The following is a 16493-nucleotide window of genomic DNA, read 5'->3' as shown; positions in this document are numbered from 1 at the left end:
CCAAACCATAAACCCCACAGGCCCCCCCTACAGCTGCACTGGCTGTACTGTATGTCTCCATTATCACCACAAGCCTCTAGTAAAGTCATCTTGTAAAATGAATACTATTATAGAAGAATACAGTTTATTATTTTGGAATAATGAACACATCTTTGTAAAGGTCACAATAAAATTTACTCATCAGTGGCTTTTTTCACTGTATTTTAGGAAAGAGCTTTGTATAAAACTGTTCAATAACAGGAATTAATTGGTGATCAGTACCAGGGGTCTTAAGTCTAATTCCACCAAATTGCTAGATGGGCCTTAAACTAGCCTAATTAGAACTTCCCTAGGTAATATATTTCTAGACTTATTACAAATTACTGAGCGGCAACACAATTAATTTGGGACAAAACATTTATTTTTAGTTCATTAGCTAGCTTACCAGTGTAATGGCTGTTTACTCTACTCATCGAATCAGCTTAGAAATATGTAATGGTAAGCTCACCACCCCATAGCTGTGATTATAACTGAATGTTCTCTCTGGCCACTTACAGACACAGACAGGAGTGCGTCCTGACCAGCGGTGATCCTGTTCACAGATTCGCACTGATACCCCAATGAGACGGAATCCTGGGTTACACTGGTACACAACGCTGCCTCGATAGTTATAGTTCTCCCCAATGATCTGTCCATTCACTATGGGCTCCGGGGTGCCACAGTGGCCAGCTGAGGATAAATGAAGGTCAGACTTAGATGTTTTGAACAACCTTTGTAACAAATTACAGGACTTTATGAAGTTACAATCACTTTTTGGTGCTGAAGAGCTCACCTAAACATTGGACCTGTGTTCCGCTCCAAAGTCCATTGGACATACACTCTCGTACCCGAGAGCCCACCAGTGTATATCCTGTGTTGCAGGAGAAAATGGCTGTGGCTCCATACACAGTCAGTGTTCCAATCTTGTTGCCATTTGGTGGAGTCCCAAGGTCCCCGCAGGAGATGACTTGAATGAGAAAACATTCATATATTGGAATCTCATGTGATCAAAATATAATAAACAATACTTAATTGTTTTATTTTGGACATGGTTTTGATTAATTTTGTTCTGGTCAGAAGATTTGTTTGTGTATTATTTTTCTTAATATCAAAGTGGAAATAAGGTACATTTGGATGCAATTATTTTTCAAGCTTGGCAAATCACTTTTTTCTGGCAGAAGGATTCCTGTTTTTTAGTCCAAATGGAGCAGTTAACTCATGTAATACTAGGAAAGCTAAACTACATGATGTGGAATTTTCACTTACTCTCACAAACTGGGTGTGGATCTGGGTAGTTCCAGGTGCTGTTGGCCTGACAGCGAATTACCCTTTGACCCCTGTAGTAATATCCTGGGTCACATATTAGCATCATAATAGAATCATATTGGTTTTGAGTTCCATAGATTAGTCTCCATCTGCCATGCTCCACAGAAGAGTGGCTGATGTCAGGACAGGTCACAGCTGGAAGGTCAAAAGGCAAACCAACATTATTAAATCAAATATGTATTTGAGTTATTTAGTATTTTGGTAGGAGTATTCTGATAATTCTCAGATTATTAGTTACATATGAAAAAAGTCGAGAGTTCGTAATAAAAATAATAATACTAAACAAAAAGATAAGAAAGAAATACTCACGGATACATCTGGGTGGGGCCTCAATAGGGCTCCATCGCCCAGATTCCTGACAGATCACAGAGGTGGTGACAGGCCCAGCAAGCCGAAATCCAGGATTACACTGATAGGTGGCCCTGGCACCTAGAGAGAAGTCCTGGCCAACAATACTGCCATTGACTGGAGGCACTGGCATTCCACAGGACATGACTAGAAAGGGAAACAATGATGCACCAGGAAGGTAAGGGAAAGAAACTGGTTGGTAGAAAAAACACAGACAGGTACGTATATTTCAATAACCATCTTTATATGCAGACTGCCTAGCTCAGAATATGCTTCCTATTAAAAGAGTCCTATTGATGCACTGTAAACATTAGCTTAGGCCATCTGCACAATAGAAAACATTCATGGCTGCCTTGATGCTCTTGGTTTTTACTTCTGCTGTGCTCATTAATAAGGCTGGTTGGAAAAATTGATTATTTAAATTGATGTGTATACATCCCTCAATATCTATGACTTTATTTTTACAATTCACATAATTTATTTTCAATCAAGAATACTTTCAAATTTGTCAGTCTCTCAGTGGCTACTGATGATTCCATCACTGATAATTTCCAAAAATTAGTACATTAACAAGCTACTAATGGACTATGTGTCAGATTTCTGTATCTATGTTTTTCTCAACAACTTCAACTTTCTCATGCTTCCTCATGACTGCTGCTATGATCAGGCCCTCACTTTGGCAAAGTGGCACTGGTGCATTCCACTGGTAGGTCCCCTGTGCAGTCCGGATGCATGTGGCACTGCTCTGGCCAATAAGCCGGAAGGCCTGGTCACAGCTGAAGTGCAGCGTGCTGCCCAGCTTAGTGCTTGTCAGACTGTGCACTGTGCCATTTACAGGGTTGTTTGGAGGGCTGCAGTAGGCCGCTATGAAAATGAAAATAAACAGGTAAAGATTTAAATAGTTATATTGATAAATTTAAGTGTAACCAGAATAAAAACCCAATAACAACACAAGATGATGAGAGTTGTTGTTGTTGAAGAGGTGAAGGATTAAGCAAATGTAGCAAAGAGCCCCAGATTCCTTTGCATCTGTCTTCTGTATTTAACATGGTAAAGGAGGATATGTATTAACACATGCACTGCAAAGTAATCTGTTTAAGGAAAAATTTGAAGGCTAGACACAAGGAAAATTGATTAACTAATGATCTGCAAAGTGAAACAGGAGTCGGTCAGCAGAAGCAGACAGACAAACAGTAAAAAGTGATGGATACACAATAACAAGAACATAGTGCATGTTTTTTTTTTGCTGACTAAATTGTTGGTTGCAATAATCATTTATCATCTCAAATGGTCTGTGGTTTCCAAAGACCAGAAGATTATTGGGCCTAATTTGCATTTTGGAGAGATCTCAAATGGCATCAATGCACACCTGCTGGGGATTAAGAGAGTTTAAATGAAAGAACACTGATTGTATAAAAAACACTTTAAAAATGGTGTGACACAGATTATGGTGCTCATCACAGGGACAGATTAAAATGGAAGCCAACCATGGGCACAAAAAAGCATATTGTTCATTATATTTAAACACTATTACCACATTCCATTTCAATAAAAATTCAAACTGCTCATATATGGTTATAAAAATGCCCTCTCTTCAAGTTAGTGGGACTTTTTATCACCATGCAGACAATAAAATAAAACTCCCTTACAGTATAAAAACTTAAAGTTATGTCAGTGGTGTAATATGTATTCAGCATTCAGGGCCTATGAGATGTTTCTCCCTCATGCAAATTGGTCCAGTGAGGCAGAGAATGTGAGACTTTAACAGAGCTGACAGACCATTCTGATGCGCTGAGGAGATGTTAGATAGAACAGATGCTACCTGGAATTTGACCCTGAGAAAAATGTTCAGTTTCTTAGCTGATGATACACAGTAGGTGTCCTTCAGGCTTTAGTAATTTTGTGAACTGTACCATTCAAGATTAAAATGCTTTTCATTTTGACAATCACCAATGAATGAATCCTCATGAATGGCCTCCTCGATGGCTCTATTGTTAAGGAACAGAACAAGCCCAATTTTTAAAATGACTGATACTTAATAGGCCAACAGAGTTACTGTATAGGCTCCTCTGCAAGGCCTTTTCCTGTCTGTCACTGTGACTGGCTTATTTACACCTCTTTTTGAGTTACTTGCTCCTTCTCTCCCACTGCCCATTATGATATACAGCTTGTCTCATGGCAATCAGATCTACATGGGCTGGTGACTGGAACAGAATGGATTATAGAGTGAGTACAAAGAGGGAGGAAGGGAGTGGTTGATATAGACCAAAAGATGAGACACATAAGCATAATGATGGTGAGGAAGATAGTGACAGAGTCGGGCAGACTTTAAGTTTGACTGAATCAACAGAAAAAGATGAACATGTCTAAATGAAGTGGTAGAAAAAACAGTGAGAGGATCCAGGGATGTAGAGGAAAAACAAGAAAACTGAGATTGAGAGTTGCTAAAGGAGTTGTCTGCAAGTTGGTGATGGAAGACCAGCCCACAGAACCAAAAGATAGATTGATGAAGAACACAGCCAGAAACATTAAAGCTGTCTGTGCCTTCTGTTTTGTCCTCCTACCAAGGTGCTACAGGAGGCCAACTCCCTATTGGCCATGGCAACTACTGAGTTATCAGTAACCATTTTAACTATGCAATTTAGCCTGCTATTGTATAATCCATCACAGTAAAAAAAAAAAAAAAAGTGGTAGAAGAGACAAGAGGGGGAAAAAGGGTAGAGAAATAACAGAACATCTGGCTGGGGAGACAAGAAAACTCCACTGAGAGGAGGAGAAAGATGATTAGTCAGTCTGGCTGAGTGGTGTTGATATAGAATGGAGGGAGCTTTTTAAATATTTGCACAGTCATAATTCACAGCAAGATATGCAGGTGTCTTTTACCAACAGATCCTTCAAGGGAGCAGGACAAAACAGACAGATAATAAGCAATACCAGAACCAGCATTTACTAATTCCCAGGCTGCAGGAGAGCTGCAGATGCCTGCTGCCCTTGTTAGGTTGTCATGGAGATGGATCATATTCCTAGCTGTTTCAGCTGCAACTGGGAGCCAAAATGTAGGTCTTGTTAACACAGTAAACCAAAAATACCTCTGATGGGACTGAAGTACAACAATGTCAATGGTCCTTACTCACCTGAATAGCGTATTCGGAAGCCTTTGTGGCTGGTGGTGTGATCGAAGGACCAGTGCAGGTACACCTTGTTACTGGAGCTAGTGATGCTGAGTGGACTGGAATAGTTACCGCTGAGGGTGATTAACAAGGGGCTCTGTCTGGATGGGCCTGGGTGAAGATATGGAGAGAAGTTAAAAGAAAAAAGTCAGCTACTGAATTCCCATTATCTTGTGCAAAAGAAAAAGTGGCTGTGCTCAAACACTGACGCATGCTGTAAAAATTATATTGCATTTAAGAGACTATGTATTTTGCTATGCTTGTGGTAAAATCTAAATTTGCTCAGCTCCTAATTGTGGAAAAAAAGATTTCATTCCATAATTGGTTTGGCAGCCTCAAGGTTAGTAAGTGTCTGTTCCCCTCCACTCGGCAGAAGGGAAAAAGCACTAATCAGCAGCATTAGTGTATACAGTCGCCACTTTCTCAGTGCACCCTGGCAGAACTGCTGACTGTGCCTCTAATCACATGCAAATGTACACAGGAGATGTAGACATTCCATCCCTGTGAACGGGAGCTGGTGTGTGTTTTTTTCTGTTCGTAAATGTGGAGAGCTTTGTTAGGGATGGTAAATTCAGCTGTCTGGCTCATTTTGACCTTTGGTTGTGGACATTTGTGAAAATGAGTCTTTGGCCAGGGAAGTGTCACAGATATAGGGTAAACAGACTAGTGAATAGTACATGCATTACCCCGATCAGGATGCTGCTTAACATAACATTACACTATACTGTATGTAACCACTGGGATGTTTACATATGCTCACTTTAATAGCAGATACAGTGGCTCACCATCAAAGATCTCAAGCTCATCAAACTGACAGCTGGTTTGGAAGTGTTCTATAGTGAAGGTAATATTATAGCCTGGTTCTACTTTGACCACCCAAGAGCAGGACTCAAAATGGGGGAAACCGTTGCCTGGTGACTGGCCCATGATGACCCCTGTGGAAGATGTCAGTACCTCGTTCATGGGACAAGTCACTGTTGAGAAAAATAAAAGGCAGAGACAAAAAATAAAATTACTTTGATTTCTAGGAATAATGGTTTGTTCACATATTTCTGTCCTACAGTATGTTGTTTTATCATCAGTAAAATAATGATGGTTTTTCATTCTTTTTGGTGAATTTACCTCAAAGAAAAAATTGGTTTTAGTTGGAAGGGCAACACACTGTAAGTAAAAGCATAGCTAAAGGTAGGATAACTGTCATTTTGTTGCTGATGCTGTCACAGGAAGTAAAGCTGTCCATCAGTCCAGGGAACAAATTATAAATGGTGTATTACTGATTTGTCATCAGCATATCATAGTGATGTGATACTTGGCAGATATGAATCATGATTTGATTAATTCACACATCCTTGAAAAGATGAGAACTCATTCACTTGAAGGGAAAACAACCAGACTTAGGTCACTTCAGCAGGTAAAGTGAACATAGCTGTAGAGATGTAGGACATCTCTATGACATCCATTTACAGCTCCTACTGGTTTCAGTTTGTATTATCAGATGTAGAATATGTAGGGCAAACTCAGGTTTTGTAATTGCATATAAACTCTATAGTCTGAAAGAACAAACAGGCAAGGCGAGAAAGGAAGGAATAAATCCATTCCTTTAATAAAACTAGTCTGGATGGCTTTAGGTCATTTACATAGTTCAAACTAATAACATCTGAGGCATCTCCATGTGGCCGGCTAGCTTCCTTGTTCTGAACGAAAGGTTCCCTCAGATGTATCAGCTTCCTGTGTACGCTCTGGAACCCCACCCCCCAGGAAGCAGTACAGCCAGTTAGAGGAAAGGTGCAGTGTAAGGGGATTTTCCACATCAGACATTCACATCATTCCTGTCTGCTGTGTTTTTGCTGCAGTGTTGTGAAGCTAACCTCTTTATTTTCCAAAGATGTCTGTATACATAGTGGAACCTCCCCAAAAATGTTGCAACATAAAAGGAAGCCAGTGCTGCTGCTGCAACAACAGTATAATGGAACTGCTACATAATTTTTTTAAAGTCCCTATTGTTTTTGTTTCTTACCTACTCTAATGAGATTCACTGCTGAAGAGGTTGTGAAATAATTCTGCCCACAGCAGAGAAAAAAACAGATCAGTTTTTCTCATTTGCTTACTATTGCTTTTGTAGCTAAATAAGATGCCATAAACCTGTCTGTGATGGAACTCAACCTAACAGCTTGTTAAAAGCTTTACAATTAACAAAAGACAATTACAAACTTGTAGGATACATTTACCTTGTTAAACACAACGCGGAGACTTTACTCTGTTTAGTCCAACATATTATGGTGTTCAAGAAAAAACACCGTAAGATGTTGTAAATGCAATTAAAATGTCAGATCAAAGTGCATGTGATCAAATGCTGTTTGCATTCTGTGTGTTTGTGTGAGTGTTTGTCAGCCAAGTGTGGCAGAAAGTTTTGCTGGCTTTGTAATCGCCCTTGTTGTGTACCGAACACCCGAGTCTGTTCCGCCTCAGGGCAAGGTAGCACTTGGCACTTACAGGTCATTCATTACAGTGGTGAAATATTGAACGCTTTAAATCACATTCTAGCAGCACCTCCTTTGTGGAACAATGAGTGTGTGGGTATAAACCTGTTTACTGTACATGAACAAGGTTATGCTTGTGTCAAGGCACAGTTGTTTGTGTGTGTGTCTTGGCTTGTTCAACCTCCTTTTGTACATTCATATGGAAAGACATTATTAAATCCGCAGGAAAAAAAAAAATGGCAGACAGCATTTGCAAACAATTCTTAGCATTTGTTTTATCGTGCTTGGTGAGTCAACGACGTGGAGTTTACTGATTCAGGAAATCCAAGATGAAATCAGGTGCACTGTTATTCCCAGAAAAGAAATGCATGATAAAATTACTTTGCAAATACATTTCTTTTTGCTATTCTTAGTTTAGGCATTAAATGCAAATTCCAACCAAAAGTTCCAACATGAAGTACAAAACACTAAATATCTTCAAACCACAGGCCACAGAAACAGTAGTTGTGTCCCAGTGTCATATTATGTTTGTATATAAGCAAAGGATAAAGGGATAAAACAGCTAAAGAGCTAACTCAAAACATATACTTTGTAAATTGGTATAAGAGTAATCTTTAAGAGCAACATCTCAGAAAATACAGTTTTAGCAATGTACAGCTGCACCTACTACAGTAGCATGTAATACCATCATGTTGCATATGATGTTAACATTAGAAATATATAAAGAATTTCTAGCATTTAACTTTGAAAGTAAAGTGAAAGTAATTTGCTCTGATCCTACAATAAAGCTATGATGACATTTACCAATATAGTGAAATCATTTACAACCTTAAGCACCTCAGTAGATGTGAGTCATCAGGCTTGATAGTGAAACTGATGCAGCTGGAAGTAGCATATACAATCGAATAATGAAAGTCATTAAATTATCGATTCTCTGACATGAGCTGTGTGTTGTCAGTGACCTTTCAGAACGCTCCAACATGTCTTCAAAACTGCCTTCAGCTTGTCGTGGAGAAGATGGAAAGAGACAGGCAGGGGCTCCTATCTATAGTCTGCTACTTATTAAACTAATCTACTTTGAAATGAAGCATCACTCTGTTTGGATGTAAACAAAAGGGTATTAGGGGACAAATCTGACAGTTGGAAAAAGGCAGCTCCAACACACAAGGTGAGATTGACACTGATAGGACCCAAAATGAAATTTCACTTTAATGAGACAAGGAGCAGAATAAATGGGTAGCAGGGATGGCAATCTGTGAGACATCGCTCTTCATAGTATGCAGCAGCTTCTCAATAAAAATGTGATGGAAGGCTTCCATGCAGGAAAGCACAGATGCCCACACATCTGCATCCATTCACACAAATTTGTGCTCTCCAGTATGCACACACACACATAAATCCGCAATATATCAAGTTTGTAGCACTGCGGTGCTGTTGAGATGACTTTGCTCATTTCGGTACTTAATTAGCATAAGCTGAGGAGCAATTATGAGTTGATTGCAGTGGATGGGCCACAACATAAACACTAGCATGGATCAAGACCTAACAACTCTGAGAAGTCAGGGGTGGTAGAAGAAGTACTCAGATTGTTGTACTTAAATAAAAGTATCAATACCACAGTGCAAAAACACTATTACAAGTAAAAGTCCTGCATTCAAAATGCTACTTAAGTAAAAGTACAAAAGTATTAACATAAAAAATACTTAAAGTACCAAAAGTAAAAGCATTCATTATGTACAGTAGATGATATTATAGGATTATTATTATTTTATTATAGTGTGCATAAGTTTAATGTTGCGGCAATGTAAACTACTTTATATATGCTTATAATTTGAAGTACTTTACATACTGCTGGGTAGCTTGTGAATTTCACACTGGGGATCAATAAAGTTTTATGATTATACTGTATTTAGTTTTATTATTATTGTTATTCTAAAAAGTAACTGGAAGCTGAAGTTATCAAATAAATGAAGCGAGCACAAAGTACAACACTTTCCTCTGAAATGTAGTGAAGATGAAGTATGAAGCTGAATAAAATGAAAACACTCGGGTAAAGTACAGGTACCTAAAAATTGTACTTAAGTACAGTGCTTGAGTAAATGTACTCTACTTAGTTACTTTCCACCTCTGGATGACAGTGAAGATGTTGTTAAAAAAGGATGCCTGTAATCCATTCTGCAGGACTAAAAGAAGGGCACTAGGGCAACAAATAATCTAGGGGAAAAAATCAGAAGAAAAGAGAGGTGAGTGGGGTGAAGGGACCAAGTGGAATGAAGAAAGCTAGCCAGCTAACTGGGAAACTAACATGTTGGGTGATTATGTAGGTTTTAGCCCAGAAATCTGTCTGGGGGATAAACATTCTGGATCGTCAGAGCTCATTGTGTTTCATTAATTAATTCAAGTAACACTTTGTACTGATGCTGTTGCTTTGTGCCTGGGATGCTGGAACTGCCTGTAGTGTCTGCAGACAGCAGATTTATTTAAGGGCTCTGAGTCCAAAACAATCCAGTTTAATCAAATAGCAGGCAAATCACATATTGTACAAACCAACTGCTTGCTCCAATGGCAGGGAATTGCAGAGAGGCTAAATCCTATTTGCCATCGTGACTGGCAAGACAGAGAGAAAAGAAAGAAAAGACAGACGTGGATACTGAAAAACACGTGCATGTGAGATACAGGCACAGTTTCTAACCAGTCTAAGAAAAGGCCAAAACAAAGGGAAGGGGGAATAAAGGGTGCATGTGTTACATAAGAACAGAGGTTTGATGCTAGTGAGTCAGGAGGAAAGTGGTGAGTGAGGGAGGAGGGAGTGCAGATGCAGGAAATGCAGAGGATGAGAGTTGAAACTGAGGGGGTGAGCAGCGCTGCAGAGCGGCTGTAGGCTCAGGTGCTGCTATCTGGAAGACTATCACAATATCCACTGCTGTGTAACCCAGACACATGCTCAACCATTATGCATGTGTATACAGTACCTGTAGGAGTGTGTGATTGAGCATGTTTGTGTATGGGGTGATGGGGCAGCTAGACATAGAGGGAGGGTGTGCTTGTCAGAGTTAGAAGTGGTGATTTGATAGGTGCAGCTGCAGCCAGCATGTTTCCTGAATTTTAATGAGCTGTGTACTTTGTCTCTTCACTCCCCAACTAAATTGCTACCTGCCTCTCTGTCTTCCTTCACCTTCTAACTTCTGCTCTGCTCTCACTTACTCCCATCCTTCTGTTCACTTAGCAGTCTCTCCTCCATCTTTTCCAGCCAGATGTTATATTTTTCCTCAAGAATCCTGCTCATTCACAGCCATCCTAAACTTCTTCTCTCTACCTCTCCACTTATCTTTGACCCTCATCTCTCCCAGTTCAACTGTCTCCTTTTGTTTCACACTAGGAGTAGTTATTATTTTCCTCTCTACTCTTAACTCCCTTTATCAACTCCTAAATCCTTCAGATTTTGTTATTTGTGGCTCTCCTGCCCATCACCCTGTGGTATCTATGCAGTTAAAGTGACAGTTTGCTAGTAGAACAGTTTGTCTCAAGTAAGGGGAGTAAATAATAGACACACAAGCCTTGAGCACAAGTGCAAATTCACAACTAACACAACTAATTGCGAGTAGGGAAAAAAGCATTCAAATGCCACTGACTTTCTGTTTGATTTTAAAAACAGTACAGTGTTGGTTAGTTAAGCAAGGCAAAGCTGAGCAAAAAGCATGATACTTTTAAAATGTAAACCCTAAGCAAGTGGATACAAGTGCTGGTGCAAATAACTGCAGGTACAGTGAAGGTGAGCAGGCAAGTGGAAAAATGTTCACTTAAAGGTGCATTGACTAAGACTTGACACATTTTCTGATAAATTAAGTAAAAATGGGACAAGATGTGGTGTCTTCTCAGCCATACTACCCCATTCATGATGCTCTGATGCCGTTCTGTCACTATTCAAGTCTCTACCCTGTGCTGTCAAAATAGCCTAACTAAATTAGCACCCAGCAAAGGTTATAAGAAGCATTTTTTTAAAACATGAGTAATTATTTTGAACAGCCAATTATGGAGGATCCCTTGTCAGCTAAAAGTGTGAAACAGTGCCTGGTAGACCAAAGAAGCCCTGTTATTTTGCACAGAGAGAATGGGACAAAGAAAGAGCAAAAACCAGGGTTAACATCAAACATCAGTTTGTTTTTTGAGATGGAAAGGGTTAAAAGGAACCAAAGGACTCAAATTTTATTCATATTTGGCATTCTTCCTTCTGGACGTGCTAGAATGTAAATCTTACGTGTTTGTTTTGGTAACATTAATGACCTAGCATGGTCATGGGTTTACCTTTTGTTGAATTAATGTGATTATAATTTCAGAGTAATTCCAACTTTGTGTAATGTTAGTGCTTTGTGTCACATTAGCAGTAAACAGTCAGTCAAGTATTGCTAGCTTTGGACTGGAGACTGCATATTGTACAGTTTGCCACAACCAGGCATCCACAGTTTACATCACAGTCAAACAGGACATGATACTGTAGGTGGGGCAAAGAGCGGTAAGAAGTGGTTTCTGTTTTGAGTCTCACTAGACCCTCTAGCAGCTAAAAGAAATTAGGCAGATTTGCTTTAAACACACAAGAATTTTCCTTTTCACTGTTTTTTTTCTGACTTGATTCTCAGTCTCCACTGTTCTGCCTCTCAGCAGGTGTCCTGGGCACTTTGTTCTGCATCTTCATTATTAATCTATACATAGTTCCTCTTAGCATTTTATTGTCCTCTTTCTTTTGCTGAATGCTTTTTTAACCTATATTCTTTTTCACCTCATGCTGAGAACGCTGTCATATTTTTCACTTTAAATTAGTTGCATTTAACAAGCTTTGTCTACTCTTCTTTGTCCACCACATAAACCCGCCAAGAGAACGAGACACACGAAATGGCAAAATGACAAAGCTAGATTGAGAAAAAAGAAGCACAGGAAAAAGAGAATGAAAGATTTTATGATATTTTGAAGCAGAAAAAACTGACTGCTCTGTGCACCCACTTTCTTGCTAAGAGAAGTATTGTGCACAACACAGGGTATTATGATGATGCTGGGAGCACTGCACTCTGTGAGTCCTTTGGGAGGACGAAATCTCAACAAATACATAGAGAGCACCACTGCAGCCATCCTCAGCCTCGTGGGAGCCAGGTATCATCCACTGAGATGGAAAGAGCTACAAAACTGATATGTGGCTGCAGCTCCATGACTACAGGCAGGGATAGTGCTCATGGGAACCAGAAATAAGGCAGAACTGCAACTAGTATATGAGTCTGTGATTCTAGCAAAATCATACCAGCTACCTATAACCCTGGTGAAAAACAGATGAAAGCCATTTTCGCCTGTGTTTTGATATAAATGAACCATTTTTTGAAGCATAATGACTGGTCATAACCCTCTTGAAAATGAGATGATGCATCTGAAGGGACTTGTCCTCTAAAAAAATTTTTTATTTCATCAATGTGATGTGTTGTAATGTGCTGTTTAGAGAAAAAGTAGCTACTCTTTTTACAAAGCAAACTGTGCACATACAGTACGCACACAGCATTTTAACATCATTTACTACATTTTACTGCTGTACCTCTTCTCTATTGACTGTTAAGGAAAGAATCAAAAACGATAAAGCAGGTTGAGACAGCTATACAAAAGGTAGCTAGGAGTATCAAAACAGGTATGAAAATGTTTATTACTGAAATGCAGCAAGCTCAATCCCTAGAACAAAAATGGAAGAGCAACACTTGCTCTCTCTCTCATTATCATCACTGAGGTGCTCTAGAGCAAGGCCCTTATCCTTCAGCTGCTCAGTGATCAGGAAATCACACTGGGGTTCTACTGAGCAAATTCCATGTGTGTGTGAGTGTGAAAAGGGCCTCACTGAAAAAAGAGCATGCTTTCAAGTTCTCAAGCCTGAGGCATTCACTCACCATCACATGAAGGTGGATGCCCCTGAAACTCTAAGTGTGTCCCCAGACGGCAGGTCAAGATGCTGTTTCCACTTAACTGGTAGCCTGGAAGACATTGGTAGCGCACAATATCACCTGTAGAGAGAGAGATGGAGGAAGACGTATAGTGCAGATGGTGGTGGCAACAATCCATGATTGAGCCAAAACCAAAATGTCTTCGTAAACCATAGTTAGGATACTAATATCACACAGAGCTAATCCTGATCCATTGTGACAGAGTTGAAACATAAACAGTGGGAAAAGTACCTTAATGAATGCCTACTGAGCACCCCATAGATGAAACAGTATGTCAGCCTTTGTATCTCTGCATAATAACTAGTTGAGGATGTATGCAAACAAATGGATAAGGAGGATTAATCTCTATTGTCTTCTACAGGGGAGAATGAGAACACCTGCCCCAAATCCCTCTGGCTTTCTAAATATTTTATAATCATTCATTTATACTGCTGTTCTCTAACTCCAGGGAGATAACTCCCTGGTAGTTTTTGTGTGAGTCTTCATTAAATACTATTGCCTTGTGGGATGTGTAGTCAGTGAACCTTCTGCAACATAAACTGACAAAGCTGACAAAATGTCAGCAGTGCCTAGTTAGCAGTGATTATGGGTCTACATGTGTGTGAATATGTATTTTTGTGACAGCACTTCTACCTACCAATTTTAAACTCTTTGCTTGCCATCAGGATCTCTGCATTCGGAATGATGGGGGGAGGCAGGCAGTACTGCAGCCTGTAAGCTTCATTGAGAACATGAAAAATGTGAAAGGAGTAAAACGCAGAGTATATGACAAGTAACTGGAAATAAAGAACAGGTAAGATCACATACCTTGATAGGTGATATGGAACAGTCCACCCTTCTCTGTGTTACTACGAAAACGTATCAGTACATGATTAGAAGTGCTACTAGGTGGGTCATTGGACTCTCCATCAGTGAACACCCCCAGTTTCCTGGCCGTCTCCTGGGGACCATCCCTAAAGGGAAAAAGGTCACTGGTCAACTATATCTTCATAAATAACAGCACGCTGGAGATACAGTGATGATGTTTAACCACAGATATTTTCCGCCAGCAGCCTCTGCTCAGGGGCTCACTCTGAATCTAACCATAAAGCACCTCAAGGCACTGGGACACATATCTGTGAGAAGACCAAACAAGCCCACATGCCAGATTATTGTCAAGCAACTTCCAGCAGCAGAGTATAAGCAAGCTGCTCTCACTTTATTATAACCAAAGCAATTACTCTGGGCTGCTCTGGGTGTTTATGTTGAAATAAGGTAAACATTAAAGATAAGCATGGAATGACAGGTCAGGATTGTGCTGTTGCCGCTAACTGCCATCCAATGGGAGTGTCGATGGAAGCTGTGGCCCAGCCTTGGCAGTCCCCTGGTGTAGGCAGAACTGATTAAGCCAGCTCCCAGATTCCTGCCACAACCATTCAGCTTAAAAACCATCTGTCTTTGGCTGTCAGACTGGGCATGGGAGATTACAAGCAGCTCTGGAAACGGCTGGCTAGGGACAGCTGCCTGACAGCACTCCAGCCAAGCCGCCATTACGAAGCCCATTTCCTTGGCTCACCAGTTCAATGGATACATACACAGCAGTGGTAGCTGAAAACTGGGGGACATGACAGTCCCCATCTTGGCTCTGCTGGAGCTTGTTGGGAAAGATCAACACAGTAGGGGTCATTTACAGGAAAGCAAAGATAGATAGAAAATAGACATTTTGGCTTGCTTTATCCATGTTGAGTTAGTGACAAATGCTTTACAGGCTAAATCTCCATAGACATTTCTATAGGCAGTCTAATCTTTTGATGTGATCGTCAAGTTATCAGGATGTCTGGCAGTCAGATCTCAGGTCTTGCTGAGAGATGGGACCTCTGGTACTTGTCTTAGGGAGAGGGGATCAACTGGGACTGACAGCTATCAAGCATGCAAAATTACGTCTTTGGTCACACATATGGCTGGCCCAGCCATTCAGTAAAGAGGTGATGAAAGGAAGCTTTATCACTCAATACTCAGTTAAGCAGAAATTCATAGACAGTCTCCATTGATGTCCTGATATGGACACTGACACATACACAGAAAAAAGAGTACACCAGACAAACCTATTCTGTCTCTCTTCTGTCTCACATACACACATTACAGCTCTGATTGCAATTGGTCCTAGTGAACTGCATTGATTACAAATTGGTAATTAGGATATATGACATAAAAATTGAATATTTTCCTGTCATGAAAAGCCAAAACCAACAGAAGTGATTTGTCCTTATCAGAGGTTTATGCTATTGTCCCTGAAGATTTGCCACATGTAGATGTTTTTACTAAAATAACACAAGAGTATAATCCTTCACATTTGTATACATATCCCTGTGCTTGAATATACTGAAAAAAGAGGAAGAATAGGTGATGATTTTAATAAAATAAAATGGTGTGTGTCAGGGAAAGGGAGAAGCAAGGAGGGAATGGTAAATATGAAAGAGCAACACTGATATGAAGAAATACAAAGATAAAGTCAAAATAACAAGACAGCCATTTTCTGCCATTGTAATGAATGACAAACATGGGGGAAACTTTGTGGGAGGCTGTGCTGTACTTGTTGAAAACCAAGCCGAGGAGTCACATATATAGAACAGTGAATGAAAGGAGAGGAGGGGGCAGGGGAATCATAGGTTAGCTAACTGTACACTGACCAAGTTTGTCAAGCAACACCACCCTGGTGGATATGAGTAATTTAGGTTCAGCTGTTACAAGAGAACTGGCTAAAATATCATTTCTGTTTACTCTCAAACAAAAATGAATTCAGTTTTTCAAGTAGAAAATATATACAGTATATTCTATAATAATTTCACATATTTACAGCTCATGGGAACATTTACTTCTTACCAGAGAGTGATGAAGTTGTGTGGTCCATGAATCTGAAGCAGGGTGAAGTTGAGTTTGATGCCAAACCCTGGAGCCACTGTGATCAACCATGAGCAGTCAGTTGAGCTAGGGAAGTCCCCTGGGTAACCTGGGGAGAAGATGGTCCCATTGTCTGATGTGATGTTCCCACCACAATGCACTGAGGGAAGGAGGGGGAAGGGAGAGAGAGCCAGCATAAATATATCAATGGGCCAGGAACACAACAGAGCAGATGCATAATTCAGTGGCAATTGGTGGAAAAGGGGAATTTTTCATCCCTCTCTTCTTCTGCTTCCCTT

The 16493-nt window shown here is 40.1% G+C and overlaps 1 protein-coding gene across 4 annotated transcripts in view; it reads right to left on the bottom strand.

Annotated features, from left to right (window-relative positions):
* csmd2 (CUB and Sushi multiple domains 2) overlaps nt 1-16493 on the bottom strand; it is a 366263-nt gene that overhangs the window by 34566 nt on the left and 315204 nt on the right. For all 4 annotated transcript variants that reach the window (XM_020624534.1, XM_020624535.1, XM_020624536.1 and 1 more), the window contains 11 exons: nt 16177-16354; nt 14122-14267; nt 13952-14032; nt 13261-13374; nt 5648-5836; nt 4827-4973; nt 2368-2556; nt 1654-1839; nt 1285-1479; nt 812-985; nt 535-708 (listed from right to left, as the gene is read on the bottom strand). In XM_020624534.1, coding sequence (XP_020480190.1) covers nt 535-708; nt 812-985; nt 1285-1479; nt 1654-1839; nt 2368-2556; nt 4827-4973; nt 5648-5836; nt 13261-13374; nt 13952-14032; nt 14122-14267; nt 16177-16354 — 1773 coding nt within the window. The remainder of the gene's footprint in view (nt 1-534; nt 709-811; nt 986-1284; nt 1480-1653; nt 1840-2367; nt 2557-4826; nt 4974-5647; nt 5837-13260; nt 13375-13951; nt 14033-14121; nt 14268-16176; nt 16355-16493) is intronic.

The sequence above is a fragment of the Monopterus albus genome, unplaced genomic scaffold, assembly GCF_001952655.1.
Source record: "Monopterus albus unplaced genomic scaffold, M_albus_1.0 scaffold329.1, whole genome shotgun sequence".
Taxonomy (NCBI): domain Eukaryota; kingdom Metazoa; phylum Chordata; class Actinopteri; order Synbranchiformes; family Synbranchidae; genus Monopterus; species Monopterus albus.
The sequence above is the reverse complement of the archived record's forward strand: the minus strand, read 5'-3'. Positions and strand labels throughout refer to the sequence as shown.